The 25,218-nt window shown below is 41.4% G+C and overlaps 1 protein-coding gene and 1 pseudogene across 1 annotated transcript; one reads left to right on the top strand and one right to left on the bottom strand.

The window, feature by feature from the left end:
- Positions 1-1,239: 1,239 nt before the first annotated feature.
- Positions 1,240-20,495, bottom strand: nelfb (negative elongation factor complex member B). The gene is made up of 13 exons (XM_080211883.1): positions 20,304-20,495; positions 19,386-19,549; positions 18,348-18,447; positions 17,898-18,128; positions 15,798-15,983; positions 14,853-14,965; positions 14,658-14,760; positions 13,171-13,266; positions 11,372-11,514; positions 8,356-8,462; positions 7,762-7,903; positions 6,012-6,120; positions 1,240-4,966 (listed from the first exon to the last, which is right to left on the bottom strand). Exons 1-13 carry the CDS (start codon positions 20,403-20,405, stop codon positions 4,829-4,831), a joined length of 1,734 nt encoding a protein of 577 aa, XP_080068009.1. The 5' UTR covers positions 20,406-20,495; the 3' UTR covers positions 1,240-4,828.
- Positions 20,496-20,777: 282 nt separating this feature from the next.
- On the top strand, positions 20,778-21,770 carry LOC145358162 (polyadenylate-binding protein 1 pseudogene; annotated as a pseudogene).
- Positions 21,771-25,218: the final 3,448 nt, after the last annotated feature.

Below are 25,218 nucleotides of genomic sequence, written 5' to 3'. Positions count from 1 at the left end.
ATTTAATGTACACCATCTGCTATGGTGGGATTCAAAGCTGGATTATCCTGTGTCTTTGCATTACCAGTCCAATGATAACGCCACTATGCCACCGCCTCATCCTGCAAAATAATAATTTTTTTTAAATTGTCGACGTTTCTCTGATTTGTTCCAGGTTGCAAACAACACTGTCAAGATCACATTTACGGTGCTGCCCACCTAGAGGTGTGACTCCTCCCTCAAAGCCTCTGAATTTTGCTGACTCCCAGTATCAGGACTTAAACAGTTTTTCTGACTGCAGAGATCCACAATGGTAGGTTACTGGAAATAGAAAGCCGTTTTCAGGTATTAAACTATAACTCAACTCAAAGTCTATCAGGCATATTCAACAATTTGACATCGTGTTTCACAAATAATTATCCAAATAAAACTGGCAAATCCAACAAAAGCTTAGTCAACAAGGCAAGTTTTGATTATAGAGATACAGCGAGGCAGTAAGGGGAGATTTCAGACTTCATAGCAAAGATTAAATAGAGACTCGATTAATCACTTGTCTAATCCTGTAGACCGAGATATAGTCATAATAGCATGTGGGATAATGCTTCTCCTCAGTAAAGCTCACAGTAAAGTCAGCCAAATATCCCGATGTCCCAATCTGTTAGCCTTTTCTGCCTCAGCATTACCAGTTAACAGGACAGCACAAGCTCAAATTTTAACTAACCTTCTAACCTTTATTGTTGATAGACATTAATAAATAAACTTTAAAACCATGCTGCTATTAATGTTACAAGTAGGCTTTCATTAACACTGCAATGAAGTTACTGTGAAAGTTCCCTAGCTGCCACATTCCGGCGCCTGTTCAGGTACACCGAGAGAGAATTTAGCATAGCCAATGTACCTAACCAGCACGTCTTTTGGATTGTGGGAGGAAGCCAGAGAAGCTGGAAGAAACCCATGCAGACACAGGGAGAACCTGAAGACTCCACACAGCGACCTAAGCCAGGAATTGAACCCGGGTCCATGGAACTGAGAGGCAGCAATGCCAATCACTGTGCCACCCCTCAATGAGTGGAAAAGGAATAACTTATGTTTCACTCAATGGGTACATGTCCCATCTTAGTAGCATGCAACACACCCACGTGCCCTTCCATTTCAAAGACTCGTGGTAGCCTGACAATGAAGAAGCTAACACGGGTTGTAAACCGATGTAATTAACTTCTGTGGATCGGAACAGTTTGTCCAAGTAATGTTCATACAATAACAATGTCAATATTTAAACTTTATTTTACAAAAAATGATACAAAGGTTTTGCACAAAAATACCTACTGTAACCAAATTTATTTTCATAATGCACATTGAAATAAACACATTTACAAATATTTGTTCAACATTCTATAAACCACAAAGTCCATGTATTGGAATACAGTACACAATCGCTTTACAGATCTGCATCTCAAAAGTGCCTCCTGTCACTAGTATACTTTAAAACAAAAGGTCTAAATGGTTCCTTTTAAAAACCACATTTTAAAAGAGCAAGATCTAGAATCAGTACTTTCATTAACAAATATATTGGCCACACTTTCTTCTGGCCTGTAAATTAACTGCTGAGAGCACCTGACAGGGTGAACCAAATATTATTAATAAGGGAAAGGAGAATGCTGATAACATTTGAAAAATGCCTCCAGAGAATTGCGGTGATAATGATCTTCAGTCATTCAGTTTGTAGGTCTTTGAAGTAGGGTCACTTGGGACTTTTGACCAGCTTTGATACGTTGGCGCTATTATACAGTCAGCTCCATAGTCGCACCTAAGTGAATTTGTTTACATGCATAAATGTGCTTGTACTCACCCAATCGAGCTTCCCCCGCCCCACTTATCCACGACTTAGCATGTTAAACTTCTCACTTAAATATGTTGGTTCTGAAACGTTAATAAAACACTGAATTCAGAGACCATAAAATGTTGCTTTCATGTTGCCTCACTTAGAAAATGTGCACTGTGCTTGTGCCGTCTCTGCTGTGATTTACAGGATACAGTAACTCCTGACCAGAATTTTACAATACGGGAACAGGGAAGCAGTTTACTCAACACGAGTCAAAGACAAGCAGAAAACATCCCAAGAAAGTCATAGAATCCCAACAATGGAGAGGAGGCCATTTGGACAATTGAGTCTGCACCGACTCTGACAGAGCATCTTACCCAGGCCCTCTACCTTGTCCTATCCCTGTGACCCCGCATATTCACCACAGCTAATCCATCTAACCTATATATCTTGGGACACTAAGGGGCAACTTAGCATAGCCAATCCTCCTAACCTGCACGTCGGAAGAAACCTACACTGATACAGAGAGACTGTGCAAACTCCACGTAGACCGTCACCTATGGCTGGGATTGAAGCCAGGTCCCTGGAGCCATGGAGCAGCAGTGTGCCACCATGCAGCATCAAGTGATGGTACGAACACAAAATATTAGACAGACTGGGAGATGGTGCAAGTGCTATCAGTTTGGCCGGGGAATACTCTGAATGAATCCACAATTAGGTACATTAGGCAATCTGAAGGAAAAAGTAAGGACCAGTGTTAGAGCTTCTGGTAGTTATAATGCCAAGTTAACGTTTAAAAATGGAAGAGATCCACACTTAGAGGAAATGGAGAAGTTACTAAACATGTGGATAAAGCACCAGCATCAAAGATGGACCCCAGTTAATGTCCCAATCATTCAAAACTAAAAACCTAAATTGTACAAGGATACAGAAAGTAGTAAATAGAATGGTGCTGGTATCACTGGTGATAATACTGATGATGAAGGTGGTGCAGAAGGTGCCTTTCCTTCAACTTCCAAAGGATTGTAAGCCAGCACTGGATGGTTCGATTGCTTTAAGAAGTGTTATGGGGTGTGTGTGGTAGTGGAGGCTGCTTCAATTGACCACGCAGCTGGAGGAGAGTTCCTCAAGGTGCTGCAGGAATACATTGAGGAGAGTCTTTAACATATCTGAAACTGGCCTGTACTGGGAGAAGCTGCCTATCATCATTCAGCCAGGTATTCAAATCCCTCCCATCCTGGTTTTAAAGCAGCACAGGGCAAGTTGACATTTTAGCCTTTCGCCTATGGGGTTGGTTTTAAGTTTAAACCAATACTGGTTTCTAGGTCAAAAAACCCTCAAGCTTTTAAAGAGAAAAATAAATCTCTGTCAGTGTTTTGAAAAGCTAACAGCAGGCATATTTGAAGACTAGTTTGAGAATTGCTTTCTGCCAGAGATTTGCACTTAACTGAGTGAAAAGAACCTGTCTTTCAAGGTCCTACTAATCTAGGCACCCACACTCTCTCACACAGACAGCCATCTACATGTTGATATTTTGATTTTACCCTAAATACAACGTAACCAAATGCAACCAATGGGTTAGGACAGGGGTCTCCAAACTACAGCCCACGGGCCACATCCAGAACGGAGTTTGGAGACTGCTGGGCTAGGAGGCTATTGCCTCATTCAAGGCTTACCACATATCCTTCAGTTTCTGGATGCAGACCCTTTAAGCACAGTCTGTGATTGCTGGAAGCAATTCAACATCCTCATAGCAGTAAGCAGAATTCAGGGCTAGTGGGATGGCCCTGGAGCTTCAACTATGAAGGCCTATTGGAAAAAGGTTTGGCCTGAGGCTGTGAATGATTTCACAGAGTTCCCCAATGTGGATATTGGAAGTGGCTAGGATTGTCGGGCCAAGAAAACAAATTGAAATGGAGCGATTCAAAGACCTGGCCACAGCTGAGGGGATGAGTTGCTTCAATCTCAGCAAGAGGAACTCTGTATGGAAGAGGTGGTTGAAGTGATGAAATTAAATGAATCCAAACAGAAGCAGGAGCAGGAAGAAGATCCTAAGAAAGCTCAATTCACAACGAGGTTGATAGCAGATTTCAAGATTAGCCAAAGGTTTGAACAGATGACAGACCGTGATACAAGGATGGAAAGAAGCTGTGTCTTTGCTAGAGTAATTGATACTGCTATTGTTCCTGACCGAGAACTTTACAAAATTCATAAACAAAAGGTGAAGCGGTCAAAAATAACTTTGTTTTCATCCACATCGAGGCCTGCATAAGGCACTTCACCCACTCCCTCTAACTCTGTTTTCAAGTGAAGGACCTGTAGTATAATTTGTGATATTCTGTAATTGGCAAGTTTTGCCAAACAATTTCTGCAGTAAAACTGTCTTGAATACACTCAGAATCATTTCCATTGCTTCTTTTCCCTTAAAAATGTCAAATCAGAGATGGCTGAAACCTATCTGATTCACTCCCATTATAAAGTATGTTCGCTGCTTGCTATTTCACCCTTTGAGAGATTTCGCAGGAATGGAAACCTGCCAACGGCGGTGTTAATCTACAGCTCTGTAAGAGTATTAATAATAGTGCCATTTGTCCAGCAGGTAATGCTGCAACTCAATGGAACAAAACGTTTGATTTAATTTTAGTTTGTGGCAAATGAGATGAACATCAATTTTAGCGATTGAGTGTACCACCTAGAACTATAATTTTATGGTAAGAAGTTTCAACCCCACCAGATTAAAGTTCAACAAGTTTATTTGTAATCTCGAGCTTTTGGAGCGCTGCTCCTTCCTCAGGTGAGTGGGTGATTCCAAATAAACCTGTTGGACTTTAACCTGGTGTTATGAGACTTCTTGCTGTGTCTACCCCAGTCCAACGCTGGCATCTCCACATCATGTAATTTTATGACAATGCCTAAGGGATTACAGACCTGAATAGTTACTGTACTTCACAATTCACCTTACAATTACAGTTCCTGTCAATCACTAATGCACGATAATGCCTCAACCCAAGTAGCAAGCTGGATCTATCAGATGGCAGCTGGTGTTGAGACAGTTCTCAATGGCAATTCCAATGGTGGGGTCTCCACTGTTGGCACAGGGCTCTGCTTAAGACTTTCCATCTTTTCAGTAAGTTGAGTGTACAAGTCTTTCACTGCTTCAGCACTCTGTACACAAAATTAAAATGGAGCAAGCATAGGAATGTTAAGATCAAACATAAAACGTATTTATTAAGATCTATCAGTTCCCTTTTGATACTCATCCCTGGTACCATGGCAGGGTCCAATTGCAAGTTGAATGCCTGAACAGTTTTGCCTTTAACCATGTCAGATGAATGATTCCAAACATCATAAAATGAGTCATATTGACTCAAAACATCAACCCTGTTTCTCTCTCCACAGATGCCGCCAGACCTGCTGTATTTATCCAGCAATTTCAGTTTTCAGTTCAGATTTCCAGCATCTGCAGTGTTTTGCTTTTAAGTTTATTTACTAGTGTCATAAGTAGGCTTACATCAACACTGCAATGAAGTTACTGTGAAAATCCCTTAGCGTCACGCCCCACCCGTTCAGGTACACTGAGGGAGAATTTAGCAAGGCCAATGTAAATAACCAGTACGTCTTTCAGACTGTGGCAGGAAACCAAAGCACCTGAACGAAACCCACAGAGATACGGGGAGAATGTACAGACTTCGCAGATAGTGACCTGAGACTGGAACTGAACCCAGGTTCCTGGCGCTGTGAGGCAGCAGTGCTAACCAATGTGCCACTGCACCACCCAATCATTTACCAATTTATCAGTCTGAGTGAGGACACATCCATTCATTAATTTAAATTTGTAATCTCTTTCAAAACTCATAAGCCTAACCACAAATTTGTGAAGTATACAAATCTACACAGAACCTTCCTTTAGTAAAATAAAACAAAGCCTTGGGTATCTCATGGCCTGAAAAATATGTTCTTGCAGTACCAGTTCTTACAAATCTATTCAATATTTTTCCCAAAAATAAATCCCAGGCAAACATGCTGATATAAGAACACAATCAGACTTTAAGGTAGCTTTAAGTCTTACTCGTGCTCAAATGTAAACACTCCTTTTAAAGTTAACCAAAAAGAATACTACTTATTCATAGTATGGATCTGCATCGTGTTTCCCCCTATCCCCTCACATCTCCCTTTTGTATCTCATTTCTGATCTTTATAGATACCTCACCTGCTTGGTAGGTTCGAGTGCCTTCTGCAGTGAAACCATTTTTGAAGGTACCACTTTATGGTGAAGGTGCAGCAGCAGTCGGAGGATATGTCGGTGCACATTTTCTTTGCTGTAATAAGAACATGAGCCAGGATATTTTGGTCATTACAGAAAGGATTCAAAAATGAAAATTTCTGTTGCCATTTCAAGACTTAATTTCTTAACTCAATTACTTAAATTCCTCGCATTATAGACCTGCCCATCATTATCTCATTGCTGTTTGTGTGAGTCTGCAGTACCTGACTGCTTACACTGCTCTAGTAAATACACTTCAGAAATACCCCATTGGCCATAAAGCACTCTGGAATATCCTACAGCAATAAAAAGATACAATACAGATGCAAGACTGTGTAGAGTAGTTCAGTTGTTGAGAAGACAGTTGTTGGACCACTTCTGGTACAAGAGGATTTCAAAAAAATACCGCTGCTTTACTTCTGAGAGATCCAGGCTACTGACATAAAAGTACAGAAGCCAAATTTGCATACTGCAGCTTATCCTCAAGTCAGAATATTTTACTGTACTATCAGCCTTTTTTACCCCAAATTTAACAGATCACTCCCAACTTGTTTCACTGATTTTAAAATAGACAGAAATAACATGACCTCAGGTTCTTGATTCATTTCGCTACACTTAACTAGATATTGGGCAGATAGGAAATACAGAAAACAGGAGCAGGCCATCTGGCCCTTTGAGCCTGCTCTACCATTCATTATGATCATGGCTGATCATCCAACTCAATAGCCTGATCCTGTCTCCCCCCCATATCCTTTGTTCCCCTTTGTCTCAGTGCAATATCTAACTGCTTCTTGAAAATAAAGGCACTTTCTGATTTATTACCAATGCAAAGTTCTCCTACTGGAATCATTGGTGATGCTTAATTCAAAGAAAATTCATTCGTGTGTGTGCTCTGCCCGAAGGCCATGGCTCATTCTCTGCTGGTGCTTCACCCTGAGCCTTTTGACAGCATTGGTCTGCCATAGTTTTCCACTCTCAGGGGCAGGGTGAGGACATAAATCCCAAGTCTACCTCAGCTAGAATAGGAATTGAATTCATACTGTTGACGTTATTCTGAACCACACCTAGTCAATGGAGTAAAGGCGACTGCACTCCAAAAGGGAAAACATCCAGAAACATCCATTATAAAAAGCCAAAAGCTGAACAGTTGGGTAGATTAATTAAAATGACAAGAAGAGAATACATTAACATATGTCAAAGGCTTACTTTCTGATGAGTCCAAATTTTACCAAATATCACCAACATTCTTGGAAGACGAACGTTGCTGTCACAGAAATATACCCCCAAAAATTTAAATTTCAGTCTTGAAAAACCCAATAAAAGAACTGCTCAAATCAAAGTACGAGGCAAGACGATTGAAGTTATTATCCAGACACTGAAAATAAGGATTAAGCAATATTGATTTTCTGTAAGTATGTTTCACTCAAACACTTGGTTAGTACCAAGCTTGTCAAGAACAGCTGGCTGAGAACGCCGAACCACACAAACATTTTCTCATTTCATTCTTGAAATCAACATCTGGAAAATATTTAAATTGATGAAGTTTCAAAACCTGAGATCAGTTTGTGCATTTACTAGAACACAAACTTACAACTGTTCTCCCTCATTAGTTTTGGAGATATCCCTAAGTATTCCTTGGTAGCTACAGCTATGCGATCTGTAAAAGAGTCCAGATGTGCAATTTTCATTTCTTTACCTGGAGAATGTTGTAAGGATAAAACCATCAAACAGTGCAGTACAGAATTCCTCTGTAGAAAACTCCTCCATCAATAATGTTAAATGGCTGGTAAATAGGTGCAAGAAAATATCACTAAATGCCATGTCATTGTAGGTTTCCACTGCAATGAAATACAAAGGACGCTTAGTCACCTCAGTACACTGCAGTTTAAAAATAAAATTCAATTTAAAAGGAAACAAGAATCTACAGAAACTCAATATGAAAAACTATAACTTTTGCTTTAAAAGTTAAACAAATACGCAAAATTATTTTGAGCTCCAACATCAATTTAGATTACAACTGGAGGATTTTCATTATGCATCTCAGTAGAGGACCCACCTTCCCTCCAGTTATTATTGAGAATGGTCAGAATAACACACATCAGTGCTGCAAAACTATAGCAAGTCTCGACTTTGCCATACAATTCAATGGTGAATGCAAGTCACTCAATATACACAAACTGTGGAGTGAGCACATCTTTCTCTTTCCCTTAGATCTATGCTTATGATCAAATTCAGCCCTATTCCTATTAAGACTTGAAAATAAAGACAGTACCAAAATGCAGCTACTCACCCAGTGATGGCAGTAAGCGGAGAATGGCATTCTTGTTCCTCTGTTTTGTAATATGCAGTACGTAGTACAGTGCGATTTCACAAGCAACGCGATTTTCCAGGACAAACCTAGCAATGGAAGTAAAATATCTGTTATACATTCAATTATTTTGATTAGAATGCAACATGCATACGCTGCAATATTTTGTTTTCTGTGCATTATTTAAATATAATTTATACTTCCCAGCTTGGACCTCATATTGCTCAGTGAGGAAAAGTTCATTCTAATTGGATGTGGAACCATGCTGTTGCTTGCCCCATTTACCGATGCCAGAATTGCCCTGGAGATGATTCCGTACTGGAAAATGTGTGGGATAAGGTGAAATGTCTTGTTGACAAGCCCTGATTAAGGATAGTCAGCATGGCTTTATCAGAGGGAGGGTATGCCTGACAAATTTGGCAGAATTTTCTGAAAATATGATCGAGTGTGCCGATAGGGAAGTGGAGTTGATATAGTTTCTATGGATTTTAGCAAAGTCTTTGACAAGGTCGCACATGGCTTATTTATTAGTATCACAAGTAGGCTTACATTAACATTGCAATTAAGGTACAGTGAAAATTCACTAGTTACCATGCTCTGTTGCCTGTTCTAGTCCATCAAGGGACAATTTAGCATGGCCAATGCACCTAACCTGCACATCTTTGGAGCTTGGGAGGAAACCAAGCACCCAGAGAAATACAAGCAGGCACAGGGAGAACGTGCTGACTCCGCACAGCCAGTGACCTAAGCCGGGAATCGAACCCAGGTCCCTGATGCTATGAGGCAGCAGTGCTAACCACTGCGCCACTGTGCAGGAGACTGATTGAAAAGATTGAAACACATGGAATTCAGGGAAATTCGACAAGATGGATCCGAAACTAGCTTAGTGATAGGACATAAAGACTGATGGCCGATATCCAGTGGTGTACCACAAAGTTCAGTGCTAGGTCTCTGTTTGTTATAGACATAAATGATATTGATGATAACGTGAGGAGGAATGACAAGCAAGTTTGCAGATGACATCAAGACTGATACAGTGGCAAATAGTGAAAAAGATTGTAGGTTACAGGAAAATATAAATGGGTTGGTCAGATGGCAGAGCAGCGGCAGATGGTATTTAACCCTGATAAGTGCGAGATGATGCATGTTGGAAGTAGTAAAAAGTCAAGGGAGTATTTAATGAATGGCAGGACACTAGAAGCTCAGAGGAACAGAAGGATTTTGGGATACTTATTCACAGATTCCTAAAGGCAGCAGAGTAGGTGATTAAGGTAGTTAAGAAGGCATATGGGACACCTGCTTTTATCAATTGTAGCTCAATGTATAAGAGCAAGGTGGTTATGTTGGAGGTGTACAGAACATTGATTAGGCCACAGCTGGAGTACTGGTGCAGTTCTGGTCACCTCACTACAGGAGGGATGTGATTGCAATAGAGAATGTACAGAGAAGATTCAGCAGAATGTTGCCTGGGGTGGGGCATTTGAGCCACAAGGAGAGCCTGGAGAGATTTGGATTGGTTTCGTTACAGCAGAGAAGGCTGAGGAGCGTCACAATCAAGGTGTATCAGATTATGAGGAGTATGGATAGGGTGGATAGGAAACAACTGTTTCCCTTGGTTGAGGGATCAATCATGAGGGGACATAGCTTTAAATTAAGGGGTGGTAGTTATAGGACGGATGTCAGAGGTAGGTTCTTTACTCAGAGGGTAGTAAGGGCATGGAATGCCCTGCCTGCAGCAGTTGTGGACTCGCCAACTTTAAGGGCATTTAAATGGTCAGTGGATAGGCATATGGATAACATTGGAATAGTTTAGGTTAGAGGGTCATTAGATTGGTTCCACTGGTCGGTGCAACATCGAGGGCTGAAGGGCCTGTACTGCACTGTAATGTTCTATACTTTTACAGTAAGGGGCATGAGATGGAGAGGGGATTTGAGAAACAAAATTCACTCAGAGGGTGGTGAGAATCTGGAATGTACTGCTTGGGAAAGCTGTGGAAGCTGGAAACCTTACAATCTTTAAGATGAGCACTTGAAATATGACATTTAAAGATACGGGACAAGAATTGGAAAATGGGATTAGCACGAATTTAACGGTAGTTATTGTTGGTGCAGATTCAGTGGGCTGAAGGATCTTTGTCGTGCTGTATGACTCTATGTATCTAAAAGTTTGTGGACAGATGTCAGTGAGTGCTGTTCCTGTGGCCTGACAGCAAAATCCAGGCCATTGCTTCAAGAGATTTGTAAAGGATACATACATCGCATACTATTAGTATTAATGTTCACTTTTCTTTAAACATGAACACTCACTGTGAAATTTTCACCTCCGACATTGTTTAGTTTGTTAGCTCTACTGACTAGATGGTACAGTGTGATGCAGAATGAAGCCAACAGCATGAGTTCAATAACCATACTAGCTGAGGTAGTTCCCAGAGGCCTACCTTGCCCCACATTTGATGTGGAGTGCAGTCTCTCCAGCTCAAAATGCATATCAGCCTACATACAGTATGGTGATTTACTTTATCTCTGCTATGCCGGAGTTGGGAGTATTCTACAAGTGACTTCAATCACATTTATTAAACTGTCATTTTATAACAGAAATAATCATAATTTAACTTTTTGATGTGGAATTAAGAAAACAAATTTAAATCTTTTACAATATTCTGTTCTACTTTACACTAAAGGAGCAATTTAGCACGGCCAATGCATCCAACCCACACACCTTTGGACTGTGGGAGGAAACTGGAGCACCCAGAAGAAACCCACGCAGACACAGGGAGAATGTGCAAACTCCAGAAAGACAGTGATCCAAGACCAGAATTGAATCTGGGTCACCGGAGCTGTGAGGCCATAAAGCTAACCACTGTGCAACCCTGCTCAAAGCCTTCATGACAGTGTTAATGTTCTGTGATTATGCAATACTTTATAAACTGGTCTCATGGAGATAATAGTCTATTTCCAGAATTCGAACAGCAAAGTTGACTCCTGGACGATGACGTACTTGATGAAAGATTCTGGGAGGCTGGTGGGATACAAGTTCGCAGCCTTCTCCTCAGTTGGCAGTTTTTGATCCACATTGAAACTATGATCATCGACCACGAATGCCATCAGATTTGGCAAGAACTTGGTGATCAGTTCTATCTCCTAAAGAAAGAGAAATGGATTATATTTACAAAAAAACTTCTTACTCTCTGAACATAAATACCACTATTTTAGACCTTACTCAATTTATTTGTCCACCCATCCATTGGCATATTTGAAAACATTATAAAAAATTACAGGCAAAGAATATTAAGTTAAATCAATGCATGCTGCTGACACTAACAGATTTGTACTATTCTGAGGCTTTGAGACCTCAATGCAGATTGATAGAAGGTAGTGAAGCATCTCATCTCAATATGAAGTGACACGATGATCGATTAGTAACTAAATACATTAAATGGTGCGTCACAAAACCACACACTCTCAACCAGGTAATACAGCAATAATACAACTGGCTGATTACAAAATTAAGAAACAGGCAAAAAAAATTGGCAATCAGAAAATTCTACTGAAAGTACATGGCTGAGAATCCATACAGTGTAGGAGGAGGCCTTTCGGCCCATCAAGTCTGCACCGACAACAATCCCACCCAGGGTTCGAAGCCGTAACCCCACCTATTCGTCCTGCTAATCTCCTGACACTGAGGGGCAATTTAGCATGGCCAATCAATCTAACCAACACACCCTTGCAGAGGAAACTGGAGCACCTGGAGAAAACCCACACAGACACAAGGAGAACGTGCCAACTCCACAGTCCCCCAAGGCTGGAAATGAACCTGGGACTCTGATGCTGTGAGGCAGCAGTGCTACCACTGTGCCACTCTTTCACAGTTAGCTAGCCAACAATCACAATGAATAGCTACTGAGCTGCTGTACTGGATTCGCCTATCTGTAAAATTGGACCAAGAAAGACAATTAAAGGAGAATTGTAAATCTGTGATGTCAGATCTGTCAGCAATAAAACAACAAATAGGTTTGAGTGTAATAATTTTCAGTGTTGCTATTTTAGACCTTGTAAATCTATTTACTCCACAAATAGTTGTGCAAGCCTGCTCTGATAACACCCTCCAAAGGGATTCACCCGCACCATCTGCTTTTTTATTATCAGCATATGTTGAGACCATCAGACCAAATGTCAGCAGTTACCTTTTTGAAATCTTGCTTCTACTAAAATGCAAATCAAGTTAAAAGAAAATTTGTTTCTTAAAAAATGTGAACAAAAAAAGTGTTCCATGCAGTCAGCTGAAGGCAGTGACATGAATTGCAACAACCTATCTTACTAAAGCCTGATTGTAACTGTTGTCACCAAAGGTATCCCACCACCTCACCCACAGACACTGTCAAAAGAGCTTTGGCAAGTTACTTTAATGCATCTTTTAGATGGCACGCATTGCTGTAGTAGAGGGAATGGATTTTGGAAATGGTGCCAATCAGGGCAGGCAACTTTATCCTGGATGGTATCGAGATTCTAGAGCATTGTTGGAGCTGCTCTCATCCAGGCCAGTGGAGGATATTCCATCACACTCCTGACTTGTGCCTTATTGATGGTGGATAGATTTTAGCAAATCAAGAGGGGAGTTATTCTCCACAGAACTCCCAACCCCTAAGCTGCTCTTGCAGCCACAGTATTTAAATGGCTGACCCAGTTCAATTTCTGGTCAATGGTGTATAGTATCTGGGATATTGGTAGTGGGAGATCCAGTGATGGTAATTCCATTGATAGCCAATACTAAGCAGTGGATTAGGCTTCCTAACTTACCATTTTTGGCTCCTTGAACACCTGGCTGTCAATCATATCCCAGGCCCCTTGGCCGAGTGAGAGCATACGCAGCAGGAGGAGGAGGTCAGGGCTGTCCTGTTGAATTCCACAATTACTAGTCTTCAGTAATCCATTAATCTCAAGGCAATTTAAGAAAAACTAGACTTTGGATGAATAAACATCTTTCTTGCTTTTTAAAAGTAATACTCAACTAAATCATACTAAATATTACAAAAATGCAAAGCAATACTTAACCTGTAACAGACAAGTTTTCACATTATAACTACAACACTTTATTAATGTAGCACCTTTTAACATAAAGGGCACTCCCCAGGACTGTAAGCTAACAAAAACTGACAGGGAGCCAAACAGATCTTAGAAGACACTGACTAAAAGCCTAGTCAAAGAGGTAGCTTTTAGGGAGAGTCTTAAAATGGAAGAAAGGGAAATCGAACAATAGAGAGATTTGGGGATAGAATCCCAGAGCTTGGAGGCTAGACATTAAAGCAATCCCATCCTCACCACCACTCTGCCCTGAATTTTAAGTACAAAAGAAATGCTTTGCTAAGTCAATTAAAAGTTCAAAGTGATAACAACATGGCTAAAATTACACAAGTAAGATACAAGCTAGTCACAACATGGTTCTGGAAAACAAATACTTTCCCAGCTAATGTGATAACTACTAAAGAGTAAGTGTAGCAAATATATTTTGACAACAAAATGAAGCTGACTGCTGCAACTATCAGAAATATATTTTTTAAGATCAGTGTGTACTCAAACAGGTGCCAAAGTGTGGTGACTAGGGAATTTTCACAGTAGCTTAATTGCAGAGTTAATGTAAGTGTACTTGTGACATAATTAAATAAACTTTAAATATTTGGTGCTTTTAGTTTTTACACACTGTTAATATTATAGCAATATTTAAAATGTCAAATAATTACAACGAATTATAAATAGCTTCAAATTTCTTACAATAATTATTGAAATAATTACTGCATCACAAGGCAACTACCTTGACTTGAGCTCAATGTTTGAGAAAGCCTAATTGAAACATTTGGACTGAAATCACTGCATAAATTTTTGAAGAAATATATATTCTTGAATCAGCATTTTTCAATGCATCTTCACTATTACTGTTAAAACACCTGATAACTAACATTAAATCAAAAGTAACATTGGAAGTATCTGGAACACTACGTAACGATTACCACATTTTGCGATTTGGCCAAAACCAAATCTGAGATTTGAAATTAGCTGAATTTCTGCTTCAGAAAAAGCTGACAAAAAAGTCCAAACCTTAATTCATGGTTCTCTTTCAGGCACTGAACAATGTCAAAAAGGTCAATGTTAACTTTAGCATTGCATTGCCCTTATCCTGTTCAGGGAACTAACTGGGTGGAACTGTGTGCTTCAGTTACGAAGTTTAAGGGCAAGTGAAACTGATGAAGTAGCACATCGTCTTCAAAAGCTAGCCTGTGAGTACTTACCCTGGGTAATGCATCCTGGCTCACCAGCTCCTGCAGATTTTTCACAGTACTCAGTGCCAGAGTATTTATCGCAAAGGGGTCACAAAGGATCATCGAGAGGTCACTATAAAGAGACAGTGTTACCCAAGCACTCCAATAACAAAACAGATTGCTTCCACATAAAAATGGGCAATTGTGCACTGTAAGATCACTCACCCTAGCACCTGCTCCTGTCCCTTCTTAACTCCATCCAAGAAACCTTGCAATTCTCGAGCTCTCTTCGCATCTACAAATCTCTCTCGGATGCAAGCATCAAGACACCAGGTAAACTGTAAACAGAGAAGTCATTTTCAATTTCTGATTTTTAAGATGGTTGTTTAAGTTGCAAAACAAAAATACTGTAGCTACTCCAAATCTCAAAACGCTGAAAATTCTCAACAGGTATGGCAACATCTCTAGAGACAGAAACAGAGTTAACATTTTCAGTGCAATGACCTTTCATGTAAAAAGTGGCTGATCACAGAAACTATAACTGTACAGGAGGGAATGATTCTTGCAAAATGGATTGTCGCCCAAGGCATTTTTGGGCCAAGATTTTTTTTACATTAGAGCACATAGAATTGTACAAACCCTATGTGTGGGAAGAGGCCATCCGGCCCATCAAGTCTGCATCACCTCTCCAAAACCGCATCCCACCCAGGCTCTCCCCTCCGCCCTACCTCTGTAACCTCTGCATTTGCTACCTATCCTATGCATCTTTGGACACCAAGGGGCAATTTTGCATGGCCAATTCACCTAACGTGCACATCTTTAGACTGTGGGAGGAAACCAGAGCACCCGAAGGAAACCAACGCAGGCATGGAGAGAATGTGCAAACTCCGCATAGGCAGTCACCCAAGGCCAGAATCAAACCTGGGGCCCTGGAACTGTGAAGTAGCAGTGCTAACCACTGTGTCACAGTGCAGCCTTAGTAAATGTTTCTGGAAATCTGCAACACATCATTCTTCTTATGCTTTCTGCCCACCCTGCTGTCTGGCAAGACATTCAGGAAGTGGACCTTATTTCTAACCACTGTGCCGCCCCACAACATGCCAGTAAGAAAGTTAGGAGATTTAATTTTCAGTTTGTATGCATGATGTACCTGCCAAAGCATCACTGTACCTTGTGACAAGGATCCACAGAACATATTTCACTGATATCTAGATCATGCAAAGACATCAGAAGTTCTGCCCGTAGAGTGCAATAATGGACATTTCTTGTCCGCAGGAACAGAGTGCGCAGAAATTGGAGAACCATGTCATACAGCTTCACATTTTTCCCAATCATGTTCGTTAATTTCTGAACTACCTAGGCAAAAGAGGGAAACAGAATCATAAAAATGTTACAAAACAAAGCAGGTTATCTTCAAACAAAATAATGACATTTTGAAGGCTCGCAAAAGATAAAGTACATATTTACTCATAGCTAAAAGTTCAGACTGAAAGACAACAGTAATAAATAATATTTTAAACATCCTTGTGATTTTTTTAAAAATTCATTTATGGGATATGGACTTCACTGGTTGGACCAGCATTTATTGTCCATCCCTCACTGCCCTTGAGAAGCTGGTGGTGAGCTGTCCTCTTGAACCGCTGCAGTCCGAGGTGTAGGGCTGTTAGGAAGGAAGTCCCAAGATTTTGACCCAGTGATGGTGAAGGAACAGCAATATACCCCAAGTCAGAATGGGTGTAAGCATGAAAGTGTATGTATATGGGGTGTGTGTATATGTTTGTGCGCGCACGCCCGTGTGAAACAATGCCCCCTTCAGAAACTCGCTGCTGTAAATCACTAAGTTTATAGGTTTAAAGGTCCCAGCCAATTTGACAGGTGGTGACAGTGGGGTGGGGGGTGGCTGGGAGGTGTGGGGAATGGTAGGTAGGCAATGCAGGGGCAAAGGGAGGTCAGTACCATAACTGTCCACGAGTTAGAGGTGGTTTAAATTCTTCTACTATTTCCTACATAACTATTCTGCTAACAGACATGGAATCATCTAAAGTTTCCAATTTAAAGCAGCTTTGAGGATTCCAAATTCAGCATAATTGCCTATCAGAAGTTTAAACTCAATGGTTAATTCCCACGCAGTCCTTGTGTGGATATGGTGTGTGTGCATATGCATGTGTATGCGCAGTAGACATATCGTCCGGAGTACATCTCTCTGAGGAATGGAAGATCCAGGCCAATATCACTATCAAATGTAACAGTTAAGTGTAGTCTCGCACTATATCCACATTTACATGTTTCTTCTAAGAAGCAGGCAGCATGATGGCACATTGGTAGAACTACTGCCTCAAGCCAGACACCTGGGTTCGGTTCTCGGCTTGGGTTGTTGTCTGTGTGGAGTCTGCATGGGTTTCCACTGGGTGCTCCGGTGTCCTCCCACAATCCAAAGATATGTGGTTAGGTGGATTGGCCATGGTAAATTGCCTCTTAATGTCCGGGGGGGACCAGCAGGGTAAATACAGGGATAGGGTGGGATTGTGGTCAGTACAGACTCAATGGGCCAAACAACCTTCACTTACAATTCTCTGTGGATTCTAAGAGTCTACAATTTTATCTATTTTCTGAAAGCTAAGCTAACATGTCTATAATTGCACAAGTGGGAAGGGCTGGGGGGAGGTAGGTCTGAGGGAGGAAAGAAGTAACACCCTCGCCTCCCCCGCCCCATAACTCCTCTTCAAAAAAATTCTAGGTACCACACTACTGGGAAGGATGTGAACACGTTGGAGAAAGTGCAGAAGAGGTTTACAGGAATGGTTCCAGGGATGAGAAACTTCAGTTATGAGGATAGATTGGATCTATTCTTGGAGAGAAGGCAGCTAAGAGGAGATTTGATAGATGCGTTCAAAATCATGGGGTGATGATGCGGGGTGGGCGGGGGCTATGCCTGCTCATTAAAGGATCAAGAACAAAAGAGCACAGATTTAAAGCGATTTGAATATGATGGGAGAAAAAAACTTTTTCATACAATGAGTGGTTTGGGTCTAGAATGCACTGTTTGCAAGTGTGGTGAAGGCAGGTTCAGTCGAGCCATTCAAGAGGGCATTGGGTGATTAATTGAATAGAAAGAGTGTGCTAAGGTACAGGGAAAAGGCAGTGGAATGGCACTAAGTTATAATGCTCAAAGAGCCGATGAGGACACGATAGGCTGAATGGCCTCCATCCGTGCTGTATCAATTCTGTGATTTCTCTGTGCTTCTGATAACAAGCTACCATGTGCTATACCTCTCCTTGGCGTCTGGTTTTGGGAGATGCGGAGAAGAAGTTGTGCAGGACTGACAGTTCACTGCTGAAGAGGGCATTTTCTTTCTCGACGATATACTGTTTCAACAATGGGGAGACCTCATCTCCAAACAATGCCTGGTTATCCTGCCAGATCTGACGCTTCACTTCAGTGGCACAGATTTTGTACAGCTCCTTATCTGCCATCACCAGCTTTAACTTCTGTTCTGGTACCTGCGAACAAATATATAATATGCAGGGCCATTATTATAATGCAAGGTAAAGATTAGATGGGCTAGAGGTAATAGAGGGAAGAACATTGAGCCTATCTGCATGAGTCAACTCCAATAAACTTTTAAATATTAAATTCAGCATTTGATCATTTGAAAAAAATTGTGGCAAGGAAAATTCCACGCTCAGATTTGACACTTTTTTAAACACTATGTGACTCACCTTAGGCAAGTGTTTCATCACACACATGACAACAGGTTGTATTGATGGAACTTTAACCAATGGAAAACATTTTCCCAGGAGATCTTCGAGCTTGTTATACCTGAGGAAAGATGTTTGGAAAGAGAACAAAAAAATCACCAGATGCCAGCAAAAGAATGAAGTCTCACATGAGGAATTGTTAATCAAAAGAAATCCAATTATATTTAAGGTTATTTCTTTATTTGGCTCACAATGCCAGATGATTCACAGTGTTTTCTAGCTCATTGCTAAACTGTCCTTTATTAAAGATGCCTTAATGGCACAAACGCTAAAAATACTGGACTGGACAACGGCAAGGAAAACATAACTGCTAACTTTTTTATGATTAATTTTACAGGATGAGCGCATTGCTGGCCAGGCCAGCATTTATTACTCATCCCTAGCTGCCCTCCATTTCTAAAGACTTTGTGTGGCCCAGGAGCAATCTGACACGGGCTTGCTTTCTCAATTGTTTTTCTAACTGCGCATGCGCAGTTCAGAGCTCCGATCGTTTCGGCCACGCTAAGCCCCGCCCACAGCATGGCTGGGACTGGTGATTTTTTTTCAGGCTGAGTGCGTATGGGAGCACCTGAAAGCAGATCTCCAAGTCGGATCTGAATTGCACCCAGATTCAGCACTTAGAATGAAAATGGCAAAATCAAGCCCAATGTGTATGTAAAAGAGAGGTTTATTTTTAAAGCATTGATAAAGAAAAAAAATTACAAATCGAGTTGAATATTCAGTTATCATCTAGTGATACAAAACTTACAATAGAAACCTTTCGCTTCAAGCACTATTTGGGAATGGGGAAAAGCATTTACAGATATCCCTACAATTCACTACACTCACTGTTGTATCAGATTTCTCCCTACAAATGCTGACTCAAATTATTTACTACTTATGAATATTATAACATTTCGTTCTCAGATATTAAGTGATGAGCCACAATCATTATAAAGCTTAGAGAAAAAGAGTTTCATTAATTTGGCCAAGTACCACAACATCACAATGTAATTCTACCTATCTCCGTCTTTTCCCTCTGATGCTATGGTAGCAACCTTATCCAGCAGTTTTTCTCGTAGTTCATCAAAAACAGACTGGTGGAATTCCAGCCTGGGAATGCTGTGCAGGTCCAAGAAAGGTAAAGCTGACTGGAGGGATGGCAGCAAGATTCCATTTTCAATCTGAATTCAGTAAAAACAAATGAAGTCAAACACAATACAAAGCAAACAGGATACAGAGAAGAAATCAATCCCAATCTCACAGATTCATAGAGTCTCTACAGTGCAAAAGGAGGCCATTTGAACCATTAACTCTGCACCACCTCTCTGACAGACATCTTACCCATGCCCTACCTGTAACCCCATATATTTATCCCTCTAATCCACTTAACCTATAAATGTTTAGACACTAAGAGATAATTTACCACGGCCATTCAATCTAACCCGCACCTCTCTGGATTGTTGGGGAAACCGAAGCACCCAGAGGAAACCCACACAGACATGGGGAAAATGTGCAAACTCCACAGTCAATCACCCAAGGCTAGAATTGAACTCGGCTCCCTGACACTGTGAGGCAGCAGTGCTAACCACTGCCCCGCATTCATAGGATTCTTGCAATGCAGGAGGAGACTATTCAGCATATTGGGCCTGCATCAACAACATACCCACTCAGGCCCTATCCCTGTAATCTTGAACCGCCTTTTGCGGGAGGAGGGCGGGGGAGGGCGGCAGAGGGTGTGGGGGGAGGGCGGCGGCGGGGGGAGGGCGGCGGCAGGGGGGCGAGAGGTGGGGGGAGGGGGGCGGCAGGGGGGCGAGAGGTGGGGGGAGGGGGGCGGCAGGGGGGCGAGAGGTGGGGGGAGGGGGTCTCTTCGGTAGTCTGTCTGTTGCTCTGGGCCCGGTTTTTCCAGTCGGAGTTCCCGGGCTCCGGGCCGCTCACCTGGAACTGGTCGATGGCCTTCAGCGGCTCGGTGCAGTTGGTGAGAGTTTCCTTCAGGTCGTCCCCGCTCGCGATGCCGAGCTCCTGCAGCCCCGAGAACATGGCGCCCGCAGGGTGGGGGAACCGCTTCGTCCGCACACCCGCTCCGGCTGGAAAACCGTTCCCCCCGCACTCGGGTTCCGGCCCCCACCCTGCTGCTGCTGGTCACAGAACTCCTCAGCCCAGACTCTCACTTGGACAACTCCTCTTTCTGCTTTGTTATTGTTTAATATCTCGCAAAGAGCGTGAAGCTGAACTAGGAGCCAAAGCAAAGGCATTCACCAAGATGATGAGCGGTTAAAAGAAATCTTCAACAAATTTGGAGCATTCCTGAGTGTAAAAGTCATGGCCAATGACACTGGAAGATCAAAGGGCTTTGGCCTTGTCGGTTTTGAAAAGCATGAAGAAGCACAAGAAGCTGTCGATGAGATGAATAGCGAAGAAAAATTCCAGAGACAGGTTTATGGTGGCCATGCCCAGAAAAAGGATGCGCGAATGCCAGCATTGCAGCACAGATTTGAACAGATGAAATGGGATGACCTCCCATGGCACCGGAGGTGCATCATCTGGTCAAAAATCTGGATGATGACATTGATGATGAACGTTTGCGCAAAGAGTTTTCATCATTTGGCACAATTATCAGCGCTAAGGTGACGGTGAAGCCTATGCGCCATGGAGTTGTGTGTTTCTCTACACCAAAAGAGGCCATCAAGGCTACAATGGAAATGGATGGCCGAATTGTTGGCACCAAACCCTTGGCCATCATTCTGATTCAGAGCAAGAACCAGTACATACAGAGATTGGCGAGTGCCAAGGCTTCACTAAACCAAAACCCTGTTACCAATCCTTATCCACCCTCGAAATGCTTCATGTTAGCTACTATTCTGGCTCAGCACCGTGCTGCATTTTACCCAGGAGGCCAGCTTGGACAGCTTCGGCCAAGCCCTCGATGGGTCACTCCACTGTTCCAGAACATGCCTGATGGTAGCTGCCAAACAGGTCCTCGACCACAAACCCAACTTCTGCTCGGGTGCCACGTGTCATGAGCACTCAACGTGTTGCTAATACAGCGCCACAGACAATGGGAGCTCGTTCTGATGTTGCTGCTCCTGGTGTCCGTTCATTTACAGAGTACAAATATTCTGCAGGAGTGCGCAATCCTCAACAGCATCTAAATGCTCAGCCTCCAGTTGCTATGCAACAACCTGCCATTTATCTGCAAAGTCAAGAGCCCCTGGCTGCTGCCCCTCCTCAAGAACAGAAACAGATGCTAAATGAGCACCTTTTCCCTCCTGATTCAGAACATGCACCCAAATTTAGCAGGTAAAATCACCGGGATGCTTTTTGAGATAGGTAACTCTGAATTGCTTCATATGCTTAAGTCCCCAGAGTTCCTTACAGAATGTTGTTTGCATTCCTTTCTTTAAAGTTCGGTAATCCATTTCTGTGGAAATGCTCAACAGATCTACATTGCCAACTGAAAACAATGTGTTTGATGGTTGAGCATTAGAAACTGAAACTGAACATTTAGATTATAGAATGCTTGCTTTAATAAAAATGCTGAATAACGAAACACATAAACATAGAAGATAAGAGCAGGAGGAGGCCATTCAGTCCTTTGGGCCTACTCTGCTATTCATTACAACCATGGCTGATCATCCAACTCAATAGCCTAATCCTGCTTTCTCCCATAACCATTGATCCTGTTTGCTCCAAGTGCTATCCAACTGCCTCTTGAATACATTCAATGTTTTGGCATCAACTACTTCCTGTGGTAATAAATTCCAGACTCACCAATCTTTGGGTGAAGAAATGTCTCCTCATCTCTGTCCTAAATGGTCTACCCTGTATCCTCAGACTGTGACTCCTGGTTCTGGACATCCCACCATTGGGAACATCCTTTCTGCATCTACCTGGTCTAGTCCTGTTAGAATTTTTTAAGTCTCTATGAGATCCACCCTCATTCGTCTGAACTCCAGCAAAAATAATCCTAATCAATTTATCCTCATACACGCCAAACACATCTGAAAGACTATCTGTGGAAAGATGATGGCTTTGTGGTATTATCACGAGACTATTAATCCAGAAGCTCATTAATGTTCTGGGGACCCGCTTTCAAATCCAGCCACAACAGATGGTGAAATTTGAATTAAATAAAAAAATCTGGAATGAAGAATCTACCAATGACTGTCAAAGTGTTGTTGACTGCTGGAAAAACTCATCTGGTTTACTAATATCCTTTAGAGAAGGAAATCTGCTACCCTTACCTGGTCTGGCCTACATGCGACTCCGGAGCCACAGCAATGTGGTTGACTTTCAACTGCCCTCTGAACATGGGAAACCAGGGATGAGCAATAAATGCTGGTCAGTCAGCGACACCCATGAATGAATTAAAAACATTAGGAGTGTTGCAAGACCCACATCTACACCAACTCAGTTTTCAAGCTGACCATTATCAATTCTATTCAAATGACAATGAAGATGTGGGTTGCATCAATGCAAATTTACAATTTTTCTCAACCTGATTGCCTTAATTTGGTAGAAGTCAGGTGCACATCTATGAACTGGGAAAATAATGCATTTACACTGCAGTGAAGAAATAATGAACAAGTGAACTTTTTGCAACTGGTTGTTACCCTTGACTGCAAGTTGCAAAGTGGCTCATATGACAGTGTATCCTGCCAAAAACACACAAAATCTGACTAATCTTTAACTTGTAGAGCTTGCAAGTTTATTCATAGGCATATATTACAGAAGAATGGGACCCATTATCTTCAATGCAAGGATTCCAATTTATCCAGAGGGTAACGCTCTGCACCCTCAAAAGGTACACATCTAAAAGACAGAAAGCATCTTGTAAGACCAGACTGAAGAAAAATATTCTGAATGCAAAGAGCATCAGTTCTGATTGCACACATTTCAACCAGAATAACTTGGCAAATAGAAGAAGTATATATGCTGTACATGATTAGATTGCCCTGTTCCAATCTAAACCAAATAACTTTTACCTTCTTTTGCATTTCACTTCTTGGCCTGTTGAAATTTTGCCTTCACGGGTTTCTCTTTTAAAAACCTGACTGAGCTTGGTGTCTTCTCTATAACACACTAATTTCACATCTTTGACTGAATTGGCTTTGACAGTTTTCAATTTGACCAAATTTTAAAAATTTGTGTGTCCATCTTTGTTCGCAACTATAAAACTTCCATTCCAAGCATACAAAACCAAACATCTCCCAATCCAATTGGTAACCGCCAGAAAAGGACTTCAAAGTCATCTCATTAGTATTTTAAGTTTTTGAGCTGGTGCCTTTAAAAAAAATACATCCTATAAATTCAATTTAGGGGCAATGTTTTTAAAAAGTCTTAATTTTGCTGAAGGAGGCCATTCAGTCTGTTAGATCTGCACCAGCTCACAGAGAGCAATTCATCTTGTGCCATTTCTCCACATTCTTCCTGAATCCCCGTACAATTTTCCTTTTCAGATGTTCAAAGTCCTTGGGTGGGGAAAAGGTAATCCAGAAATTGCCAATGTGACAGTAAGCTCTCGCTAATTTTTGTTTGGTTGCTAAGCACAAGGTACATGGAAAATCAAAAAAAAATTCTCTCTGATCACCTCCCCCAACCAAAAATCTATGGTAGCCAAAAAATAAATCAAGTGTCAACCTATAGGATCTGAACAAAATGGTGGAATGTTGCACAGTTGTAGACATAAACAACATTCCAAAGATGTGAGGGTTGGGTGGATTGGCCATGCTAAATTGCTCCTTAGTGTCAGGGGTACTAGCTAGGGTAAATGCATGAGCGTTATGGGGATATAGCCTTGATGGGATTGTGGTCCATGCAGACTCGATGGACCCGAATGGCCTTCTGCACCTTAGGGCTTCTTTGAACATTCCTTAATTGTGTTGGGGGAAATAAACCCTAAAAGGAAGGCTCAAGGAAAATGCAATTGTTGACAAGACAAATAGTCCACACCCTCACACGCACCAAGGAGGGTTTGAGATCATTCCAGTCATGACCACAGGGTTCAAAACTTTGAACTTTAACACTTTGTTTGGTGAAGTTTACAATATGTAAGTCAACAATAAACATGGACATTTCACTTCTGTGCCTTTTAAAAAAAAGGAAACAAACCCTCAATTTGATCGAAAGCTACTCTTCAAGGGTCATTCAAGCATTATTTTCATTTATTGTTTGGAAAAATGTTGTAAATGATCCATTTATTGGAAAAACAAAGTTTTTTTTTATAAACATGCTGAGCAATGCACTGGAATGCACAGCTCGAAAGGATACTGGTAGTTTATTCAATAATAATCTTTGAAAGAAGCAAACAGAATAATTAAGGGGGAAAATTGTAGAACTTTGGAAAATAACTTTCCCAGTACTGACATTAGGTTCAGTGGTCAATTGTTCCCTGTTTTCTCTCTACCTTTCTTTAGATTAGCTACCCTCCAATTTGTAGGAACCAGTCCAGAGTCCAATTAATTTTGGAGAAAGACCACCAAGGGCTCTACTATTTACAGGGCCATATCCTTAAATTCTCTGGGATGAAGATTGTCAGGCCCTGGACATTTATCCACCTTCAATTTGTAACGTTTTCAAAATTAGCATGGGCAAAATGGCCTCTTTGATTCTATTCATTATGTCTTTGATAAATTTTGATCAATAATAGACGAATCCCATTCTGCTCCACTAATCTCATTTTGGACTTGGCATAAATTAAAAGCCCCTCACACATCATAAATTGTAAATACACCTGAGGATCTACATTAACTACTTCTCATGTTTTGTAACAATTAAAAAGTGATCCTGGGTCATGGGAAAATGAGAACAAGAATGTAAAGGAAAAGAGAAAATGCTGGAAAATCTCAGCAGG

This window comes from Carcharhinus amblyrhynchos, chromosome 25 (assembly GCF_965287045.1).
Source record: "Carcharhinus amblyrhynchos chromosome 25, sCarAmb.v2.hapA, whole genome shotgun sequence".
NCBI lineage: Eukaryota > Metazoa > Chordata > Chondrichthyes > Carcharhiniformes > Carcharhinidae > Carcharhinus > Carcharhinus amblyrhynchos.
This window is presented reverse-complemented; position numbering and strand designations above follow the sequence as displayed.

Coding starts and splice junctions, on each gene's coding strand:
- nelfb (XM_080211883.1), bottom strand. CDS start 20,405: ATGTTCTCGGGGCTGCAGGAGCTCGGCATCGCGAGCGGGGACGACCTG. Junction 18,129..18,347: donor TGATGAAACACTTGCCTAAG/GTGAGTCACATA, acceptor ATTTGTTCGCAG/GTACCAGAACAGAAGTTAAA. Junction 7,904..8,355: donor CCGCTTACTGCCATCACTGG/GTGAGTAGCTGC, acceptor ATTTCATTGCAG/TGGAAACCTACAATGACATG.